This window comes from Pygoscelis adeliae, unplaced genomic scaffold (genome assembly GCF_000699105.1).
Source record: "Pygoscelis adeliae isolate BGI_AS28 unplaced genomic scaffold, ASM69910v1 Scaffold263, whole genome shotgun sequence".
NCBI classification, from domain to species: domain Eukaryota; kingdom Metazoa; phylum Chordata; class Aves; order Sphenisciformes; family Spheniscidae; genus Pygoscelis; species Pygoscelis adeliae.
The window spans coordinates 461301-484438 of record NW_008824552.1 but is presented as its reverse complement, the minus strand read 5'-3'; the positions used below and the strand labels follow the sequence as shown (position 1 = coordinate 484438).

Sequence of the window (23138 nt, the reverse complement as noted above, 5' to 3'; positions counted from 1 at the left end):
CTCTGCCCCCCAGAGCAGGATCACTAAGAGCTGATGTTGCAGACATCCTCGTCACCAACAGACAGGACGGACTCATCCCCTGCAGCTGGATGCTTCCTCGGTGGTATGAAACAAGAGTTAAAGCCCACCGCCCCTCTCCCGCCGCTGCCTGCACTCAGCGATGCTGGGAAGCGCAGGTGGCTCTTGCCTTTGGTGGCTGTCAGCTTGCCTCCCTCTAGCGCTTATCCCAACCTCCTGCAACGCCGGCAGCTGGGAGGGGGTTGATCCTCTCCCTTGGGTTTGATCCCTGCCCAGTTTGTGTCTGGATGGAGCTCGGGTTATTTTTTAGGTGATCGGTGCTGACTGGGTTAGGTGGGAATAGCAAGGAGGTGCTTATGAAGCAGCGATTCCTTTTCCTCCCCGTGATGGGCGGAGGCAATGCAAGTCCTCATGCGCAAAGTTTCAGGGGGGACATGTTATTCCGGGTGCAGCCAGCCTGAAAAACTGGGAGGTGTGGGGGAAGAAGGAAAATCTGCTTTTCCTCTCCCCCCTTCCACTTAAAAGTAATAACAAAGGGGAAAAGATTCTTTCAGCGCTTTGTCTGCCTCATCCGCTCCCAGCCTCCAGCAGACATAACCTTCCAAACTGGATTGATAAGGAGAAAAGATTAAAAAAAAAGCGGTGTTTCACACGAAGCTTGCTCGACACCCTCTGTTATTTAAGTGCTTTCTTGGCCAGGCTCTAAGTGGGAGTGGGAAGAAGGGAGGGCAGCCTGCCAGGAGCCGAGCAGAAGACAAGCGATGTGGTTGGTGCCCGAGTGGTTGGAGGGATGAGCTCACCTCCTAGCTGCCTCCTACCCAAGTTTCTCCGTTCACGGTGCCCGTGCACAATCTACCATGCCGGTTTTGGTGTCAGAATGAGCATTTAATCCTCCTGGCCCAGCTGCAAAGCTTTTGGCTCACCGAATTTTCTCCATCTGCTGTGCTAAGATCTGGAAGGACAGACCTCCTGGGTGAGGACGCTTGGCTTCTTGCAACCATGGCTGAGCCCTCAAGCTGCGCTGAGCTTTCCTGGGTGAACTGTCTGATTTAGGCGCTGCGATTCCTCATCTAAATGCCTGGCTCTGCCCTGCTCCTGCAGGGTTTTCTTTTTGGATGGATCCACAAGTGCCAATATGGGACACGGTGGGTTTCAGTGATGCTCTCATGCTCTCCAGAGCAAAATAAGAGAGGGAGAAGCTTGTAAAGCAGTCACGGAGTAGAGGGAGCTGAAGGGCTTATGAGAAATAACAAAGAGTGGACTTAGAAGAGGGGATGGGTCACTAGGGCTGTAATGGTGTGAAAACGTACCATTATCCCCAAGGATAATTATAGCAGAGCTGTGCTGATGATGGAACGGAATAGGGAGTAGGTCTGGCGTCACTTCGGCAGTGATGCTGCCCATGTCCTGGTGAGAGCAGAAGACAGGACAGGGTCCTCCTGCCACCAGCATGATGAGTGAGGCCAGCAGAAAGCTGCGGGTGGGATTTAAATGGAGCCTGAAGAAGAGAGAAAGAGATTTTCCTTTGCCAAGTGTTGGCAATGCCAACACTGCTCCTGATTTCCCTGTCTCCTTGCTTACCCATTGTGCCTGTTTTTCTCCTGTCCCACAGGAAATCTGCGATGATCCACATCTCTTTGTGGATGGGATCAGCTCCCATGACTTACACCAGGGCCAGGTTGGGAACTGCTGGTTTGTGGCTGCCTGCTCCTCCCTGGCGTCCCGGGAGTCTCTGTGGCAGAAGGTAAGCGGTTCCCCATGCCAGGGGAAAGCCTGTCTTCGACAGCTTGGCTCGCGTTGTGTTTGTCCGGCTCAAAAACTGGTTCTTCAGGGATGCCTCAGGTCCTGAAAAACTGTTCATGTGCAAAAACCTCCCTTAAAGGACGATCTTTCAAGGGCAATTAGTCATCATGACTGCAGTCACATCACACTCAAGCCAAACCCTTGGCCAGTTTCTCCTTAACCAAGAGGATCAAGTCCCGTCCTGTCCTCCAGATCCCAAATCTGGCCCTCCCCACTCCAAAATAACCTAAAAAGCAAAAAGAAGAACAAAATTCCGGATGCTCAGCTGCAGCGTTTGGCCCCGTTTCCCTAGTTTGGTGTTACCTCTCTTTGGCTGCTCAGTGTGTGCCCACCTTGGCAATAAGACACCTTGCGCTGAGGCAGGTAGGGTGATTTGAGGGTATTAGTATCTCTTCCAAGCCGCTGCTTCCCCAAAGCATCCACCCCTGGCATGGCCCATGGCTGGATTGCACCGTGGAGCAGTGATCCATCGAGCGTGTGGTCCAAAGGGACTGTGCTGTGGGCCAGAAAGCCACCAAGGAGCCGCACCAGAGCAAGGGGCTGCAGACCCCGGGAGCAACCACAGAGGTACAGGGGGGAAAGAGGTGCTCACTGCTGCATCCTTGGACAGTCTGTGCCTGCCTCCACCATGTCCTCAGCTACAGAAGTCATTCCTGTGAAAGCCAAGGCAACGGGGCTTCAGACCCTGATACAGGCGTAGGACAAGGCCTCATCGTAGGACAGGAGACCAGCAGGTTGCAAGCACCTTTTCCTAGATTTTACTGCAAAAGGCAGCCACCAAAGTCCTACAGAGCGTGCAGACAGCATTACCTGCTTCACCCACAGCCTCCTACTGCAATGGACCCAAAAGGGGTCCCTCCACCCCTACGCCTTTGCATCTGCTCTGTGTGCTGTGGTACTTCCAGTCACTGCTGCTTGTGGTTTTTGTGATCATGAACACTAAGCTCAGGAATTTGTGTTTGTTGCAGCATCCCCATTTTCTGTTAAAATCAAGGTTTTCCTTTATATGGGAACAGGATAGTTGTTGTTGGCTTCTGGATAAGCAGTAAGGTTTCCTCCCATCGTGGCTGTGGTGACTGTTGTGGCTCTCGTTACAGGTGTGGTGCAAGGGGTTGTTTAGCTTGTTCCTCTGCATCAACGTCTCCCAGGGGCAAGCGGGCAAGTTGTCTTCCCTCCTCCCCATTCACTTCCAGCCCTGCCCTGGGAAACGCCAACCGAACAAAAGCCGGGTCCCTTTGGACACCTCATTATTTCAGTTTGCCAACGGCATTGCTTTTCCTCCCTTGGCAGTTTGGCTGTGGGTGTTTGTGACTTCTCAGTTTCCATGCCCTTAATTCTCAGATGCTCTTCTTTTCCTCCTCCTCTTTCTTTCAGAAAGGTTTGTTTTCTAGCGAAAGCAAAAGCTGCAGCCCTCTCCCCAAGCCTTCCCTCTCAGTTGTTTGCTGTGGTGTTCGCTACAGGGCTCTGGTCAGACATGCTTCAGCACACCCCTGCTTTTGGAGACCTCTGAATTAGATGGGACCTTTGCTCACCTTTTGCAAGGTGCTTTGAGGGCTTACGATGAATTGCATGGAGTAAGCGTGGCTATAAACTGCAGCAGCAACTTTTAAAGCAAAATGGGAGACGTCAAGTGCACAGATTAACCCCTTGGTCCAAAGAGACACCAGCTCTGCTGGATGTGCTGGGATTAGAGCACGGTCCTTGCCAAATATCTCGGACCCCTTCGTTGGCCCAGAAATGATGGACCTCTTGGCCCTTGGTACAGTCACACGTGCAATTGTGATAACGTTGCTGAGGTACCTGTTGCTCCTTGGCCCTTGGGCATCTCCACACATAGGACCCAATGCCTGCAGGGCAAACCTCTACTCCTGACGGGTCAATATGCTGATGTAAGCAACAATTGAGAGGACAGAGAAGGCAGCAAAACACTAGGTTTTTAAACCTACTTTAAAACCTAGTATTAGTGTCATTAGACACCAAAATGTCTCTGATTCAGGGTCCAGGAGGAGCTGAAAGATGCTGATGCAGGTTTTAGTACCGCTGAAATATCAATACAGGGATCTTGGCCCAGGTCTGCCCTTGCTGCTAGAAAATGTAATCCTGATTTACACCAGGATTTAACTTGGGCTCTGTGTCCCCCTTGCTCCACTTCACACAGTGAAACTGTCTCTCTCAAGTGTGGGGAGGGGGAATACCTTCAAGGGAATAGGACGGGCCAGTCGCATCCCTGTGTATCCCGAGAGATGATTTTATTCACACGCTTTCTTCCACCTCGCTCCAAGGCTCCCTCCATGTCCCATTAAGCCTGTGGTGTTTGAGTCACTGAGTGGGAATGGGGGACTGGAAGTTAATTTAGAGCTGTTTTCTATTTTCCTGCCTCTTGGCTGGCCCTACATGGCTTTGGGTGCCATCTGGCTCTATAACACCCTTTCTGTGACCCTTCAGAGTTGTCTAGCTCTTATGAAAAGAAATTAAGGCCCTGAAATGGGGGGTGGGTGGGTGTTAAATAATTTCCAGCAGTTGTTCTAAAGGGTTGTCTGGATCTATAACCTGCGCTCCCACAGGTTGCATTGGTATTGCTCAGCAAACGAGGGACAGGGGCCAGACTCCGAAGCCAAGTGGTTCAGACAACCCTGCATCTCCACCACCTAGACTGGTCTCCTTCCCCCTCAGCTGCTTCCAGAGCACAGGGCAGTCTTGGATGAGATGCAACAAGCAGATAGCTTTGAGGGCACCCACCTCCCAAAGTCCATTTTGCGTAGGTCTTCTACAACCTGGGGTTAGTTATTGCTCTCTGAGGAGGACCCAAAGGCTGATCTTGTGAATCAGCCAGGGCAGGAGAGGAACATCACATGGTGCCTGGACCCCACTGCAGTCCGTCATCAGGTGCAAGGTCATTCCTTCTACTGCCACCACACATGGGGGTAAAAGAAACAAGGCAGTCAAGCAAGGTCCATGTGACATTGTCACATGTATCTCAGGTCAAAAAGGTCTCCAGGGTTACCTGAAGGTATTTTTAACTTTTAAAACCTAAGGGTTGGATCAACAGTTGTTGTTAAAGGTGCTTTAAAGCTAGTGAACAAGTGAGGCAAGAGCTCAGAGAACAGCCAGAAGGGTCAGGTTTCCTCAGACCTCTCTTTTGTCCCTTCAGATGGGTCTGTGTAGCTCTTAGCTTTCTTGATTCTGTCCTCAGGGTCTTTAGGAGTAACAGCAGACTGGTGACTACAGGACAATTCCCAGGAAAATGACCCACCTTGAGCCCTTGGTGTCTGTGGTTTGTCTGGCCAAGGACAGCCTCTGATGTCTCTGATTTTTGGGGCTTCTTCTGGAAGTCAAAGCGATAGCCTCCAGGGATCATTCTGGGTGGTTGTGAGTCAAGTGTGACACAGTCCAGGTGATGGTACAGCCTTTTGTAAAAATATTTTAGAAAAACTGTTTCCTGGAGTTCATTTAACACAGTTTGAGCTCCCAAAGTGCCCTGCAAACATGGCATGTGACCTGAGTCACAGATAGGATGGAGACAACCCAGATGACTTGACTCCGCACAATGTCTAAAGCTTTGTGCTGAAACCCCTGCACTGTCCAAGTGTCCAAAGCAGTGACTACATCCCGAAGATGCCATAGCACGCTTGCAGGAGTCAGGCCTTTTCCATGGTGCACCCGAAACTCTGGCTGTGGTTTAGCTGTTGTGTCACGGGGCCACTTGGCAGAAGGGAGCATGGCTTGGCATGGCACCCCTCTTCAGGATCTGCAGCCTCATGGAGCCACCCAGTACCCTGCAAAGAGAAAAGCGTTCACCACTATCCCCCTTTATCCCATCCACTGCCTGGACAACCCACCAGCACAGCACCGGTGCTCTGGATTTAATCATGCACAGCAATTGCTGGGGAATGAGTGGTCCCAGTTTGGGCACAATGGTCTTGCTTGTGCTCATGTGGGCTCAGAGCATCCCTACAGTGCCTGGAAAGAGGTTGTTTGGGTTGCTTGCATCTTGGACCTGCTTCTCCATCTGGCCCAAAGAGACAAGCATTAAGGCGCAGACTGTGCCTGAGTTCCCCTTTCCAAGGCGCACTAAGGTGAAGCCCACATGTGAGCACCCTCTCCAACACCGGGCCAGTCCGTTCGAAGGCAGGCAGACCCCTGCTGAGCTGCTGGCGTCCACCTGCAGCAGCAGTGTGGAGCCCGACTCCTGCCAGCTGCGCCATCCAGAAAAGGACGGGTGTTCCTGAGGGACAGGTTGACTATGAGTCAAACACGTACCATTGCAGAGATGGGGGCCAAACTAACTCGAGAGCAGCCAGCAGGGTGAGGGAAATTATTCTTTCCCTCTGTCTGGCATTTGTTAACCCCCGTCTGGGCACTGTTTTGGGGTCCCCAGAAGAAGACAGTGGCAGACTGAAGCGAGCCTGATGGAAGCCACCAAGATGGTCTGGAGCACAGGACATGCAAGGAGAGGCTGAGAGAGCTGGGTTTGCGTGGCCAGGAGGAGGGAAGGCAAAGGGGGAGCTTATTGCTGTCTGCAGGTACCTAGTGGGAGGGTGTGGACAAGATGGAGCCAGAGTCTTGCTGGGGATGCACAGTCACAGGACAAAAGTCAGCAGCACAAGCTCCAGCTTACCTTCAGCATGAGCATGGTCAGATGCTGGAACAGGAGCCCAGAGAGGCTGTGGTATCTCCATCCATGGAGATACTCAAAGATGGACTGGACAAAGCCCCAAGCAATCTGATTTAACCTTGAAGTAATTCCTGCTTTGAGCAGCAGGTTGGACCAGACCCCTCCAGAGTCTCCTTCGAACCTGAATTATCCCATGAGCCTACACTCAGAGAAAGCCACTGCCACCCACACCTGTCGGGTGGCATCCCTGGCTGCCTGCCTTCATTTCAGGATAACGAGCCATGGTTGTCAGGGAGGTTGCCAGGGAGGCTGACATCAGACATCCCTTCCCTATAGATTATCGTGCACAGCAGCACCATCAGTTCCTAATCTGCAAACCAGGCGGGAGGGCACCCAGAGGAAGCCCCGGAGGGTGTTTTGCGTCACTGGCCGGGTTGCCTAGCATCGCTGGGACCGCGGAGAGGGGGCACCAGCTCCAGGGGCTTGGAGGCTTTTTCCCCCTGTGTGTCCTGTTTGGGAGCCAAACGTTGCTGAGGACGTAGCAGAGGAGCAACCGAGGCGATGGCAGCCGAGGCAGGGATGCTCGAGCTGCCCTTCGTCCGCGATGACCAGCTCACCCGGTGCATGCGACTGCGATTCCAGAGCCTGCAGCAGAAAAACGCGAGGCCCCAGGATGGTGAGAAGCTGCTGCGTCCCAATGAGCACATCTACCGAGTGGATTTCATCCGGCAGCACAACCTGTGCTTCCTCCGCTGGGACATCCAGCTGGAGAGACCTGGGAAGGTGACGGTGACCGGCACCTCCCAGCACTGGACGCCTGATCTCACCCACCTTATGAACCGGCAGCTGCTGGAGCCAGTGGGCATCTTCTGGAAGAAGCCAGGGGCCAAGGAGGTGGAGTGCAATGAGGCAGATGCCCAGGAATTTGGGGAGCGGATAGCGGAGTTAGCCCAGATCCGCAAGGTGATGTATTTCCTCCTCGCTTTCACTGACGGCCTTGAACCAGCCCAGCTGAAGGGCTCCATCGTTTTTAAAGCCTGATACCCTCTTGCTCAGCCCTTCTTGCTCCAGCTGTGCTTTTGTCTTCATTTTTCTTTCTCTCAGTTCAGTTCTTGGTTCATTTTTTATGTGGTTCTTTTTTTTTTATGAGGGATGGCGTCAAGAAAAATTGGAGGACCACTTGGAGCTTCTGGAGCCCCTCAGCCCTGTGAAATGTTCCCCATACCTGCTGTCCCCTGTCTGAATGATGGGGAGGAGGGGGCCATGAGCTTGCTGCTGTATTTGCCTAGAGTATAAGACTGCATGCTTGTGAATTCAGCAGGGATTCACCAGGTCTGACTGGCGCAGGGTCTTGCTGGCTTGGAAATATGAGGCTGCCCTAAGCCCTCCAACTGTGGGAACTGCATACCAAAAGCCTGATGGAAAAATAAGAAATTGCCATACTAGAAACGGGAGAGACAACCTGGAGAGAGCCCTGGCTTCCAGCTTCCACCCTAGCCATTAAAAAGGGAGGGCTTGTTTGCGATGGAGTGCTTCTCCCTGCAAGGATGCTGAGTGCTTGCAGGCTGCAGTGACTCCTGCTGCGACTGTGGCTGCTTGGTGTCTCTGAAGACCAGTCCCATGGAGGATCACCTGGCCGTGAAGCTGAAGTACATTTGGACATGCCGTATTCTGCAGATTGCAAACCCACCGGACAAACTGGTGCAGGGAGGTTGGACCGCGCTTTTCCTGAGAGCCGCCACCGTTTCTTGCTGGGGGTCACTGTGGGGAGGTGTACTCCAGCACGTTGCCCACCTTGTGCTGCCTGGTGGTTGTTGGTCCTGAGATGGGTTGGAGCAGGCATGCATGTGTGTGCAGATCCGGGCAAGTGAGCCAGCAGCTCAGAGCAGGCTGTAGATCTGAGCCAGCATTGCGTCCCCAGCAGCAAAAACAATTTGTGTATTGTTGTGGCCTTAAAGCACCCATGAATATATTTATTCTGAAGCATCTATAGAGAGTTGTGAGGCTGCAGAGCACTTTGCAAACGACAGAGCAGGAACCTGCTGCTGCTGTCCCCAAAAAGCAGTATCCCCTACCCTCTACAAATGCTGAGGCAGGGGGCGGTGTCTGGGCGGCCGTGGGAGCAGAGAGGGGAGATGGTACTTTTGCAAGTTTAGGAGCAGGAAGGTGTTTTGTGCCTGGCTTGTCCCATGGCTGTGAATAAACTACTGACTTTGGACGTTCCCTTTTCCTCCACCAGAAAGTAGAGGGTACTGTGGTGAAGCTTCTCGAGACCCACAGATAGAAATGTCCTTTGAAAGAGTCAAGTATTATTACAGTTGGTCCTTTGCTAAGGTTGCAGTCAAACGTGGGTGAGCGCTCCTCAAGGTACGGCCTGAGATTTTCCTGAGAAGTGTAAGGAGAGGGCAGTGATGGGAAAGCCAGGACAAGGTGATTTTGTACCCATGGCCTGCTGACTTGTGCGGACCATCCCCAAGAGAGTCCAACCTCTCCTTCAAAGCCTCCAGAGATGCAGATTCCATGCCCTCCCCAGCCCAACAATAGTGCATAAAATGATATGCCCAAGCTATGCCAGGCAGAGAGGAGAAGGAAAGCAGGAAGATCAGCTACTGGCTGGAGAGATGGTGGGAGCTTTGAGTCTTGCCCACAACCAAAGCTCAGCAACCCCTGAATCATACAGCCATGCCATGGGCATTGCCAGAGACGTTGATGTCTTTGTTCAGACCCCAATAAATGCTGGACTCAGTGAGGAGAGAAAAAAAGTGGATGCATCCCTGCTCGGCCATAGCATGGACCCACTGTGGGCCAAACCCACTTCTAGGGTCCTGGCAGACTTTCCCATAGGAAACCCTTCCTTGTACATCCCAGAGCAGAGCTCCTGACTGCAGACCACATTAGACCAAATAACAGGAGCCGCTGCCAACATCCAAAGGGGGTTTTGCATGCCAGGTCTCACAATATGCCATTGCTGGTTGCTGGGTTAGAGTTCTTGCTGCAGATACCTCGCTGGGCATTGATGTACCACAGTAAATAAAAGCCTAGCCAACAGGGTTCCTCTTAAAGGACTGAGGCTGTGCGTGTCTTCTTCATGCTCTTTTTGGAAGCTGCCCCAATCCTGCACACAATAAAGCAGCACCCGCCAACTTTCAAGTCACTGCTGGTATTTTTGAGCACCTTTTTGTCTCCTGTAAAAAGTAAAATGAACATTTACCTTCTTTTCTCTTGGTGTGAAAGGCTTAATGGAGCATTTAGCAGTTTGTGTGCTTTGGGGAGGGGTTTGAAGCTGGGCAGAGGACGGGAAACCATCCTCAGGTGGATCCTCAGGTGGATCCTCCTTTCCGTGAGAGCTGGGGGTGGGAGGTGAGTGGGGCAGTGTAATCTCTTTCTGCTGCAGGGAAGATGAGCCTCTTTATACCAGTCACTGAAACCCTCCCTACGCGGTTTCAGCATCCCATAAAGGCTTTCAGATACACCACTCTGTCCCACCTCCCAGGGGAATTTCATCCTGGTTTGTACCGTGGTTTAGCAGATTGGCACAGCTGGGTCCCTCCCTCCCCTTCCCGAGCTGGCAGGTTCCCAGCAGAAGAGCCCCTGCTTGGAGGATGAGCGTCTACCAATTCCTCCTTCTAATCACGGACATTTCTCCAGGGTCACAGGTGCCTTCCCTCTTAATTAGCCACTCTTAAGAAAAATGAGAAAAGCCCTAAACCAGCACAGGGAAATGAACCTGGTGTTTCTGGGCTCCCAATTTACCTGTCTCTGAGCCCTTTCACTGTAAATTTGTCCCACCAAAGGGTGTTACAGCTCCAGATTTCGGGAGCCCCTAAGCAAAAAGCAGCACAGTTGAGTGAATAAGGAGACGTGGTCTCCACTGCCTCAGTGTCACACAACCAAGTTGAGTTCAGGACTCAGTGGGATCCTGGGATGGGTGGTCCATGGCATGCTCTCCAGCATCCACTGAGGAGGGATGGAGACGTCTGGGGAGGTTTCCTGGGGGTGGGTGGGAGCCGTGGACCTCAACCACATGATGATCTCCTGGAGGGATCTGGGCTGCAGCTACTGCTGGGGTTTGTAGATGTGCCCCAGGTTGATCCTTTAGGTAATACTCAGCGTCAGGTCACAGACCAGGGTTGTGCTGTATGCCTTGAGGTGTGGTGTCCCGATCAGCACTGCAACCAGAGCTGCCACCTCTCCCCTACAGCCAGGGGAGTCACAGACACCTTGGCCAGGGAGTGGAGCAACTGGAGGGGTCCTTGGCCTGGGTGAGATGCTGTGCTCTGCGAGGAGCTTGGGGGGATGAACCTGATGTTTGAGCTCACACCTTGCACTTCGGCAGGTTGAGGACAGATTGGGCTCTGGAGATTCCCACTCCTCTCGTTTCCCCTTGGGTCGGTGTAGAAACACGACCAGTCCTTGCTCCTGGATCCTGCTCTGTGTGAAAGCTGACTGCTTTTGCTACCTTTAGCAGCAGAGGGTGTTTTCAGCGCTGTCCCCAAATGAAGGGGCAGAGGAGGGTGGCGGGGACTGGTACCTCCTGCCACCACTGACAGTAATGCCAAGTCTCAGAACCAGCCAGCTGGAAGCTGTCGCTACCAGCTCTGGCTGACAAGCTGCCTCTAATCAATGCCATAATCATTTCTAAGCCCATGTTAATAGTGAGTTAATTAGCACAATGGTCCTCTATGACAATTCATTAGGATGAGCTCCAGTCAGGAGGAATCAATGGGGACTGATGGAGGGCTGTCTGACCTTTCCTGGAGCTCTCCCAGAGGGAGTCTGGGGCATCATTGCTAGCACTCCTGGAAAACACCAAACCCTCCAAAAGCGGCTCTTTTTCATGGCTCTGTCTGCTTTGCTTCTATTGATCCAGACAACTCAAGAGTGCCAGTGAGCTGGCTGATGGCATCATTAATATTTCAGTGTAGGAACACTAAAAGCCCTGGGCTGGATCGTAGCTAAGGAGTTGGGGGGCTCTCCAGAGAGAGAGACTTCCAGAGAAGTCTCTCTGCAGGGTTACGGCTTCGTGACGGCAGCCAAAAATAAAAAGCAGAAGGCTCCAGCAGCTGGACAAGGGCCAAGGCACGGTGCAGGGGGTCTCACCATGGCCCGGGACTTCCTGAAGAGCCTCTTTCCACGCAATGTAGCTGTGTCCTGTCCTATCCCACCCCAACGCTCGCAGCTGTCTCCACAAGACAGTGATTATTAAGTGTATTGGAACATAATTTTCCCCGTGGGCACATTGGGGTTTTTCCTCGCTTAGGTCACGATGCTTTAGGAGCAGGTAAGTAAAGAAGCAAAGGTGTGGACAGTCGGTCACATTACTGCAGCTGAATCGGTCAGTACTTGTCAACTACATTAACTATACATGGCCTCACAGCCCACCCTGGCCATGAAGTAAAACCATGTTGCCTTCACCCTCAACAAAAGCTAAGCTGTGGTGGGGCAGTTCCTTGCTGTGTGCCTCTGTGTCCTGGTTCTAAATAAAATGCAGGTCCTCCTAGCTGTGGGGCTGTGCCCATTTCTGTCCCAACTGTTGGATGGATTTTCCATCCAAAGCAAAGCTGGTGGTGCCTGCAGCCATGAAGGACTATGGACTTTGGCAGACACCCTTCACTTGTGCCTGTCCCACTGGCAGTGGAGATGGCAGTGACACCAAACCTGCGCTTCCTCAGCCCCTCAGCTGCTCTAGGGTTTCTTTCACCCCCGGCTCTCTTTTCCTTCTTTCAGCAAGTCACCTCCCTGTGCTTGCTTGCATGAGTATGGTATCTCCTGACAGGGAAGAATGGAGACCTTGTGGGGATGGGGATCTTGTTTTTCCCACTTTTATTTAGTGGAGTAGATGTACGCAGAGTGTCTGGTCCCTGTTCATTGCCACCAGGCAGATGAATACAACACTTGCTCTTGGGCCAGTCAAGTCACACCAGAATCAAGTAAGAGAATCAAAGAAGGTGCCCTCTCTTAGTGGCACCCTACTGACACTAAAATGAACGAAAATGTGGTCGTAAAAATAACCACCCCTGGTCAGACCAAGGACTCTTCTGCTCCAATAGCCTGTCTACAGCAGTAGATGGCAGCAGATGTCCAGGGTAGAATTATTAGAAAGAGGAAAAGGATCTTTAGCTCCATCTTCCAAGGCACAATGAAGTCTAAGGTATTTCACTACATGTTAATCTAGTCTGCATTGGAGGAACCAGGTCCAAAATATGGCCCCACCAGGCTGTAAGCAAGTCCATCCCCCTCATATTCTTCCTTGTCTTTGATGTTGTCTGTGTTAGTTCCAGGATGAGAGTCAAACCCAGCAAAAAAGGGCATAACCTAGGTGCATGTGCCTCCTCTCTTGCAGGTCATCCCAGACTGGAAGGAGCAGGAGTGGAATCCCGAGAAACCCGAGAGCTATGTGGGGATCTTCCACTTCCAGTTCTGGCGTTTCGGTCAGTGGCTGGACGTGGTGATAGATGACCGCCTGCCCACACTACACAACCAGCTCATCTACTGCCACTCCAACTCCAGAAACGAGTTCTGGTGCGCCTTGGTGGAGAAAGCTTATGCCAAGTAGGTACCCAGGCAGTTGCAGGACAAACTGGGACCTGGGCACCCTGTTTTTCCTCTCTGTTTATTCATCAGTTGGTTTGCACCAGTGGAAACAACAGCTTTCCTGGGGAGGAGTAGGACATATCTCAAACAGACAGAAACTGTAAGAAAAAAACCTTCTCTAGCCTTAATTTACCCTCAAAGCAAAACATCCTCCAACTCCATGTTTGTTTAAGTAACGCCTATCCTAGAGATTTCAAGTTCCCTTTACTTTGTCCCATGACAGCAAGAGTGCTGCAAGCAGCATGGGTCTTATTTTTTTCACCCTAGTTTGCTGTCCTCGCCCACTGAAAGTTTTATTACAAATCTCTGTTCTCCGGGCTGCCCCAAGAACTGTCCCAGACCCCTTAAAATGTCAAGCCAGTGTTGTTGTGCCATCCCTGTCACCCTCTTTCAGGTTGTCAGGCTGTTATGAGGCCCTGGACGGAGGCAACACAGCTGATGCCCTCGTAGACTTTACTGGTGGAGTCTCTGAACCTATCGACCTGACTGAAGGGGACTACATCGCTGATGAAGCCAAGCGAAACCTCCTCTTCGAGCGCGTGTTGAAGGTGCACAACCGGGGAGGCCTCATCAGCTGCTCCATCAAAGTAAGCAATGTTACCTGTATGGTCACGGTGACATGGGAATAGGCATTTTAGGATGCAGTCATCTTACACTGTTGGAGACTTCTAAATTAGGTCCGATAAATTATGGCCAAGGGTTCCTACTTCTTCCCGTGAATGGCAAAGGGAGTCAAGCCTGGATGCCAACCCTTTTTATTCCTCATTGCTATGTCCAACAGCCCAGATTCATCCCACCGCCCTTTAAATGTTAGGAGAGGATTCACTTCCAGAGAAAGGCATTTTGGTGTCTGCATGTAGACATCTCCACAAACGCTGGGTGCCAGGCCTCCCATTATAGCCAGTAGGATGAGCTTTATTGTTTGACAGTATGGGAGCTCAGAGACCTCATGCAGCAGATGAAGACCAGGAAGGATCTAGCACCTAAAATGGCATCTGATATGTCTCCCAAGGCAACTGACTCTCTCCTTGAGCACTGGTGCTCTCCTTTTCAGCTCAGAGCAACCTGCTGGGAAATCCGAGCTCTCTTTTTTTCCCAGTCCCTGCAAAGGTGGTCACATCCCCCTGGTACGAGCACTGTCTGTGTCCCCCTGCCCAGGCCACATCAGCGGCTGACATGGAGGCCCGCCTTGCCTGTGGGCTGGTGAAGGGCCACGCATATGCGGTGACGGACGTGCGGAAGGTCCGCCTGGGCCACGGCCTGCTGTCCTTCTTCAAGTCGGAGAAGCTGGACATGATCCGCATGCGTAACCCGTGGGGTGAGCGGGAGTGGAACGGCCCTTGGAGCGACACGTGAGTTAGGATGGGCAACAGCAGCACCTTTTATTTGGTGGAAAAAAGCTGGGTTGGAGCAAGCCTTGAGGCATGAGACAATTTGGCTACATCCACACCCATAGGATAACATTGTATGGGCAGTTGTGGGCTGCTGCTTCAAACCATGTCCTAAACCTACTATTTCACTGGGATACATTCATTCCTTGCCCTGGGGTCCCTGGAGGTCAGCAAGAGTGTGGCTGAGCTTGGCAGACCTTCTCATTAAGGCTCTGGTGGGTGTTGTGGTGAAATTGCCAGCATGTTCACACTAGCGAAGGATGATTATCGCTCACCTTTCCGCTCACGGTCTTGTTCCAGCAAAAACAGCACCCAACAGAATCAACCTCTGCCACCACTGAGTGCTGTGGTGTCTGTGGATGGGATGAAGAACCAAGGGCTGCTGTAACCAGAGCCTTTGGCCAGAGTCCATCTTGTTATCTTCACCGATAGGGTTGTGATTGTACTGGCCAAACAAAATCTTGCTGAGCTGGATTCAGCTCCACTGGTCAGGAAGGAAGTTGAAGCTCCAAGCCATGCTGTACTCCCCCCATGTTTGGAAGATGAGCTAACCAGAGCGGTGTGGGGACTGGTTGCATGGCTGGAGCTTTATACAGGCCTTGTGCCCTTGACAGATCCTGCTGAGGCCAAGTAGCCTCTTGAATTCTTGTGTGTCCCCTTGCCCTCACAGTAACAATCCCGTACTCTTCCCGCAGCTCTGAGGAGTGGCAGAAAGTGAGTAAAAGTGAGAGAGAGAAGATGGGGATGACGGTGGAAGACGATGGAGAGTTCTGGTGAGTCCCTCTTGGGGTTGTCGCGACGGGCCATGCCCACAGAGTCCTCCCACCCCATGAAGCATGTGAGTCATTTCCACGCATACAGCTATCCAGAGCAAATGGCCTTCCAAGCCCCGGGATCTTCAGTGAAGCCTCCTCCTTGAGCCCATGGGTATTAGCTTTGGATGGCCATGACCCTAGGATTGCAAGCTGCTCTGTATCACACTGGGTCCAAACCATTTCACCAGGGTACTGGGAACCTGTTATGAATGTGCTGGACTTAACAGCCTCACCACGTGCGTTTCAATACAACATGTACCCATGTGTAGAGGATGGGCCATTACTCTCCTCCTCCCACTCCAAAACACATAGCTCCATTGTTTAAACTGAAGAAGTATTTACTGCATGCATGGAGAAAGGTAGCTCCATCTCTTTTGTTATTCATCAGCCATCAGAGGCTACTCACACACAGTCTCTAACAGATGATCAAGAAACACCCTGCAGCGTAGTGTTCAGGGGAATGAAGCAACATAACCCAGCTCTGTCCTTTCCTGACTTAGGATGACCTTTGAAGACTTCTGCAAATACTTTACGGACATCATCAAGTGCCGTCTCATCAACACGTCCTACCTGAGCATCCACAAGACCTGGGAGGAGGCAGTGCTACATGGGGCGTGGACCAGAAACAATGACCCCTTGAAGAACCGCTGTGGAGGATGTATCAACCATAAGGACACCTTTTTGCAGAACCCCCAAGTGAGTCATGGAGCAGAGGACCTTCTGAAGCCTTCACATGTGCTTCCAAGTGTTTAAATCTCCTGCAGGGACCTAGAAGGCCAAAATGGCTACCAGACATCTAGCAGATTAAATGTGCTCATGACCATTCTCTGGCTGAGACCCCTGGCGCAGCATGACCAGCATCCAGGCCAACTCTATTAACCTTATCCCTCTTATCAGGGAGACTGCACCAGACTGTGCCTGGTGTAGAGCATCTTGGCACAAGCAAACAGCAAACTGTGCCACAGGGTAGCAGTGTTAGCTGGTGCCAGTCAAACAGGGCCAGGAACCATTTCCAACAATTTGGATGTCTGAATGATCAAATTCCAGTTCCTTTGCCCAAACCTTGGCACTGTTAAATTTACCAGGACAGGTGTAGTCTATAGGGCCATTTCCATCTAGCTTGGCCTTCAGAAAATGCCCTGCTCTGAAGTTCATCTCCTGGAACAAGCTCTTCTCTCCTGTCCTGCTCTGAACTGGGATTCTCAGTACCATGAGCCAAGTTTGTGTAAGTCCTTCATCTAAAAAGCAGGTGAAGGATGGTCTGGTCCATTGCAGGAGTTGTCATCAAGAATGTAGGAGAGTTGTTTCCTGCTTCCAGCTCTGTATTAGCCTTCATCTTAGGTCTCTGTGAACATCAGTTCCTCCTTCCATGCCTCATAGGAGGACTTGTGGCAGACTGCAAGGGGTGAAAGTCTCTGGTATGAGACTGCATCTAGACTCCTTGGATTCTGCCGAGCAATTCAAAGACTGGATTTCCCAGTCTTTTTCTAAGATGAGTCAAAGAGATCCCTGGCTTGGCAAGATGATGCCAGTTCCCAAGAGGAGTGGGTATGGGCTGTCAACACTGGTACTGCAGCTAGGCTGTCCCTGCAGTGAAGTGGGTGAGGAGAAGCTGAGGTTAACTCTACTGTGTGTCCACCCCCACCCATGCCCAGTGATCCTGTCTTAGTAGAAGTCCTCCCTTACCTTTCTCCGTTTGCTTCTAGTATGTGTTTGATGTGAAGAAGGCAGAAGATGAAGTGCTGATCTCCATCCAGCAGAAGCCAAAAAGGACCAGTCGCAAAGAGGGCAAAGGAGAGAACTTGGCCATAGGCTTTGATATCCATAAGGTAGACAGTGATTCCTCAATGTTGGCCTGAATACCCCCATAAATTTGTTAGTGGTGGAGTGGTACATCAGTCCTGCATGACCGTTGGTATTGTTCATTTAAGCATTATCTGGGTGCCTCTGGGGTGCCTTCAGCACAGCCTGCCCCCCTCTAGAGATGACGAGAGATTTCAGAGGTGAACAGTGACAGCATGGAGAAGTTCTCCTTGCTAAAAGCAATGGCTAGTCTGTTATCTCCAAATGTTGAAATCCATTAGACTGATCCTTATGTGTTGCTTGTTGGGCCCCCAGTGTCAAGCTGGGATGCAAGAGACAACGAGTCCCTGAGCCAACAGAGTTGGGAGAGCCACGTCCATGCTTGTTTTCCATCCAGCCCAGCTGGGACCATTTTGCTGGTTCTCCTAACTCCAGCTCTCCCAGCACTTGGGGTCAGTCCTTGCCGTCTGGCCCCCCAAGGTGGATGTCCGTTGATAGTCAGTGCTGTCCTGCTGACCATCCCACTGCGGTCTCTGCCCAGGTGGAGCTGAACAGGAACTACCGGATGCACACCCTGCAGCAGAAGGTGGCCAGCTCCATTTACATCAACTCCCGCAGCGTCTTCCTGAGGACGGACCTGAAGGAAGGCCGCTACGTCATCATCCCCACCACTTTTGACCCCGGTCATGTAGGCGAGTTCCTTCTCAGGATTTTCACAGATGTGCCTTCAGATTGCCGGTAAGGAGCCAGAGCAGTGATGGGGACGAGCTGGCTATTTGGAGACAGCCATGTGCTTTTGACATGTGGTTTTCCTGATTGGAATTTGTCATAGCTTTGCCTGGAGCTGCTATTTGGCTTCCTCTCAAGGGTGGCCAAGAGCCAGGGCATCTTTACAGGTCTCACCACAGACATGTAGAGAAGCTCCCACTCTGCTCCTAAGCATGACAGGGGAGAGCATCCCAAACCCAGGTTGAGGAGATCGGAGTGGGGTGCAGAGTCTGACAGTGGACAGTGCATAGTCCTTCCATCCTGCTAGAGCAAACTCTCTGGCCTGCCCATGGGGTAAGGCTGGGCACCTCTCAAAGGCCACATGTTTTTCCCTGCAGAGAGCTGACGCTGGATGAGCCACCACACACCTGCTGGAGTGGGATGTGTGGTTACCCACAAGTGGTATCCCAGATCCATGTCCTCGCCGCAGCTGGGCTCAAGAATCAGGACTCCCAAGGAGGTACTGGTCTTTCCCTGCCTGTTGTCTAGTCCCGGAGGAGATGGGAGCTGGTTGTTTCAGTGGGAGAAGGGGGAGGTGGTTTCATGAGGTGGGAGGTTGCTGAGATTTGTTATGTCCTCAGATATTTTTTTCAGTGAACATGCCCAATTCAGACACCAGAGGAGGAGAAAATCCATGGAGAATCAAACTCGCTTCTTGCTGTGCACGTGATCTGGGAGCTGTTATATTTAGGCTGTTGTCTAAGATCCTTGGGAGATCCTCCCAAATCTTCTGCAAAGCCCTTAGCAGTGGTCCTGTAACAATCCAGGCTTTCCTCCTGAGTAGGAGCAGCTGTAAAAGTCAGGAATCATATTTAAAGGCTTTTTAGTAGGAAGGACAGAGAAGCAACGGAACAGGCTGATGTGTTGGGGTAGTCTTCATCACCAGAGGCTGGATAAATGTCTATCAGTAGAGGGTAGGTCAAATTCAGCTCATTTTGGGATGGTGTGGATCGAGAGCCTCTCCCTCTATTTCCTGTAAGTCCTGCTCCACGTGTGGCTCCTAGGAGCCCTCTGAGATGACCTGAGCCCCCACCAGCACAGCACACTGTGTTTCTGCCTCCTCGGTCCTCTAAAGGTTCATTTTCATGGTCCTACCATGCTCTGATGCAATTTCGACATCCAACACTTGCTCTTGCATGAAAGAGAGCAACAGCACCATGCCTCACCATGTCCTGCAGCCACGCAGAAGCTCGTGGCAAGAGTCCCATGTTCAGTCCTTTCCACCTGGGGAGCAGACCAGATCCTAGCCTTTCTCCTCCATTTCCTGAGTCAAGGGCACATGTTGAATATGGCAAGGTTTAGCCAGGCACTTTCAAGCCAAATTTAAAGTATAAAAATTGAAAACTTAAAACATCTAAATTAAAAACTTAGAATCATAGAATCATAGAATCATTAAGGTTGGAAGAGAGCTCCAAGATCATCGAGTCCAACCGTCAACCCAACACCACCATGCCCACTAAACCATGTCCCGAAGCGCCTCATCTACCCGTCTTTTAAATACTTCCAGGGATGGGGACTCCACCACTTCCCTGGGCAGCCTGGTCCAATGTTTAACCACTCTTTCAGTAAAGAAATTTTTCCTCACATCCAATCTAAACCTCCCCTGGCGCAACTTGAGGCCATTTCCTCTCGTCCTATCGCCAGTTACTTGGGAGAAGAGACCAACACCCACCTCACTACAACCTCCTTTTAGGTAGTTGTAGAGAGTGATGAGGTCTCCCCTCAGCCTCCTTTTCTCCAGGCTGAACAACCCCAGTTCCCTCAGCCACTCCTCATCAGACTTGTTCTCCAGACCCCTCACCAGCCTCGTTGCCCTTCTCTGGACACGCTCCAGCACCTCGACGTCCTTCTTGGAGTGAGGGGCCCAAAACTGAACACAGTATTCGAGGTGCGGCCTCACCAGTGCCGAGTACAGGGGCACGATCACTTCCCTGCTCCTGCTGGCCACACTATTTCTGATACAGGCCAGGATGCCGTTGGCCTTCTTGGCCGCCTGGGCACACTGCCGGCTCATGTTCAGCCGGCTGTCGACCAGCACCCCCAGGTCCTTTTCCGCCAGGCAGCTTTCCAGCCACTCTTCCCCAAGCCTGTAGCGCTGCGTGGGGTTGTTGTGACCCAAGTGCAGGACCCGGCACTTGGCCTTGTTGAACCTCATACAGTTGGCCTCGGCCCATCGATCCAGCCTGTCCAGGTCCCTCTGCAGAGCCTTCCTACCCTCCAGCAGATCAACACTCCCGCCCAACTTGGTGTCGTCTGCAAACTGACTGAGGGTGAAGTTAAAATATATTTTAACTTAATTAAAATATTTTTTTTTTCACCCAAGCATTATTGTCAGGGCTGCGTATCGCTAGAGCCCTGAAAGTAATGAGCAGGATCCTTCCTTAGGGCAAGGACTAGCCCAATTTGCTTATTTATCACATGCCACAGAGGGAGTCCTTCTATCCTGTCTGGTGTTTGGGGAGGGAATTTTACCCTAGGCAGGATGTTTTTTTCTTGGGTTACTCACAATAGCTTAGTGTAGCTGTAGCAACGCAGGGAAATCTGTAGCCAAAGGTCTCTGAACTGTTCACAGAAACAAGGAGATTTATCTTTCCTTCAGACAAGGGTACATGTGGATTCTGGAGCCATAAAACATTTTTTTCAGCAAGAGGCCCTTGGGAATGGCTTTTTTCCAGCTGTTTTCCAGCTGTTCAGCTCCCACCACCAACAACCTGCATGTTTGGTGCTTTCCAGTGCAATGGCATCTCTCGCATCTCCCGGCCCAGGCCTTTCACACTACTTTGCAAATAGTGATTTACAGAGAGGAATTTGGCTCCGGCTGATGGAATATGAGGATTTAATGTGACATCCCAAAAGACAAGGCTAGTTTGGAAAAACAGCTGTGAAATCCAGCAGCTGTGTCTTACCAGGGGAGCCAGGTCCTTGCAAACAGAAAGCTGGTGAGGAGGTGGTCTGGCAATCAAAGATATGGTTCTTAAATCCCTGGCCCTCAGAAGGGGGTGGTTTGTTCCTCCTCATTTCCACATTTCCCTTGGACAACAAAACTCATCCACCTGGTCTGTCTTTCCATCATAGCCACTAAAGCTCATGGTGAGAAAATGCATTCTGGCAGTTAAATTCCCATAGCAATAGCTCATTCTCTGCTGAAATTCCCAAAATAAGCACTTGTTTTGTAAGGGGAAAATGTTCATTAATTGAGGGACGCTTTGCCTCTCTTTTTTTTTTGGAAGCTCAGGTACCATGCAGCTGTGGCCTGGTAGTCTCTGAACTTGGTAACTTTACCCTCCATTTTTGTGGCCTGCTTGTCCCCCATGACTGTCTTGTTCCAGCTGGGATATTGTGATAACCTTCCTTTCCCATGACCTGTTACACATCCCTTCACGAACCTTTCCTCTGGCTTCCCACTTACCCGTTTTGTCTGCTTTCATCTCCTCTGATTCCCACTCATTTCCCCTGGTTGCCCCCCAGTGCTCAATCCTTCTCTTCCCCATGCCTCTCACTGCCACCAATGATCCTTTTTGACATTTTGATCTTCGCCCTGCATTCTTGCCCAAAGCAAATACTCTAAGAACCATCTTTAAGAACCAACTCTTTAAAGGCCTTTTAAATACATTTCCGTCCTAAGGCTCCCCATTCACTGGTTGCTCACCAAACCTTCTCAGTGCCCAGGTGGTCTCATTTTTGGATCTCATAAATTAGCACATCTCGGCCCTTAATTTTGCCTCAGCATTGTGCCATCTCTCATCAACTTGGCCACTCAGCATTTTTCTTACCCCGGCATTAGTCGTTATGCTGACAGCCCCTGCAGCATTTGAGTCTCACTCAGTCTGGGAGGAATTTAAGATGTGCCAATGATTTGTGCGTAGGGGTGATAAGCACAGTCCCTGCTGATGTAGCTAGTTATCACCTTAAAGTAAAACCAAGGTTAGCCTGGTTGGGAAGCATACGAGCTGCAGTGGAAGCAAGCGGGGTTTTGCAGCTTGAAGGCTCTTGCCGTTCCTCTCGGTTTCCTTGTGTGAAACAAGCTCTGAGCCCGGTTCTCTTATCCATGGCTTTATTTCTGCTTGCTTTCAGCAGAGCGAAGTCCTGAAAGGGAGAGGTGGGCAGGCCAGTGTCTTCCATGAAAGATTTATCCCAAAGGTCAGGAGGATTTTGAGTGATGAAGGAGTGTTTATGTAGAAAATGTGGTCAAGGCAGAGGTGGCCATTTCATAGCAGTCCATCGGTACCTGCCACCCACGGCCAATGTCACCTAACAGGAGTAAGCCTGAGCCCATCAGCTGAGCTCCATGGACATCATCTGGGGTGTGATGAACTCTTTGGCAGATATCCATCTCCTCTGGTGGGGTATGGAGAAAAAGTGTTGCATGACACCCTTGGAAAAGGGCTCCGAGGAATTACAGGAGCTACAACAAAGCAAAAATTCCCTTTTCTCTCCCCAGGAGCTGACCCTTATGTGATCATAAAGTGCGAAGGGCAAAAGGTTCGCTCTCCAGTGAAGAAGGACACAGTGTCTCCAGAATTTGACGTGAAAGGTCTCTTCTACCGCAAGAAGCCAGGACAACCCATCATTGTTCAGGTACCCAGCAGGCAAGCAGTGAGCCGAGGGATGGAGACCCTCTCTCACTTGGACACCCCCACTTGCCCGCTCCTCACACTGTCCATAGCAGGTCTGTTCCCCAAGGCTGAGCATCATCAGTTCATGCAGCTCAGCCTCTCACCACCGTGGCTGAGCCGTGACATCTGGTGAATGTGTGTCCTTCACCCCTCTCAGTTAACAGAGTGAACCCCCCACACACCTCAACCACCTCCACGGCTCCAGCTCAGAGCAGGTCCCCAATAACCCCTTCCCCTCTCCGGTGCGTGAAGGTTGGCTGCATCCCTCAAGGAGCTGCCCTCATGTCTGTTTTGTTTCCCCAGATCTGGAACCACAACTTAATAAGCGATGAGTTCTTGGGCCAAGTGGCGCTCACGGGGGATCCCAGCGACCGGCAGTCAGTGCACACGCTGCACCTCCAGGACAAGGGGAACAAGAGATCAAACGATCTCTCTGGAACCATCGCTGTGAGGCTGCTCAGCAGTAACATCCTCACCAACGTCTGAGTACTCAAGGACTCTTCTTCTGGTGCCACAAATGTGTATATAAACACGCACACATACATACATATATATATACACACACACACTACCATCCAGAGCCTACCTGCCATCTGCAAAGTGTATATGAACTATGCATGCATTCCACTCAAAGGAGCCAATCTTGTGTTTTCAATGTTAAAAAATGGTGCCTTTTTGGGGAACCGCAACGATCCTTCTGCTGGCGTCCTCTGCA

General features: G+C 51.3%; 2 protein-coding genes across 2 annotated transcripts in view; both read left to right on the top strand.

Moving 5' to 3' along the window:
- The window catches only part of CAPN5 (calpain 5), a 40149-nt gene extending 17240 nt beyond the window's left edge, over window positions 1-22909 (top strand). Inside the window, exons 2-12 of the mRNA XM_009321932.1 lie at window positions 1631-1762; window positions 12780-12988; window positions 13425-13617; window positions 14189-14382; window positions 15117-15194; window positions 15737-15932; window positions 16943-17065; window positions 17581-17777; window positions 18146-18267; window positions 22249-22385; window positions 22727-22909. Of these exons, the coding sequence (XP_009320207.1) occupies window positions 1631-1762; window positions 12780-12988; window positions 13425-13617; window positions 14189-14382; window positions 15117-15194; window positions 15737-15932; window positions 16943-17065; window positions 17581-17777; window positions 18146-18267; window positions 22249-22385; window positions 22727-22909 (1764 nt within the window). The remainder of the gene's footprint in view (window positions 1-1630; window positions 1763-12779; window positions 12989-13424; window positions 13618-14188; window positions 14383-15116; window positions 15195-15736; window positions 15933-16942; window positions 17066-17580; window positions 17778-18145; window positions 18268-22248; window positions 22386-22726) is intronic.
- OMP (olfactory marker protein) lies at window positions 6998-7477 on the top strand. Its single transcript, XM_009321931.1, has one exon. The coding sequence runs from the start codon at window positions 6998-7000 to the stop codon at window positions 7475-7477; it is 480 nt and encodes a 159-aa protein (XP_009320206.1).
- Window positions 22910-23138: the final 229 nt, after the last annotated feature.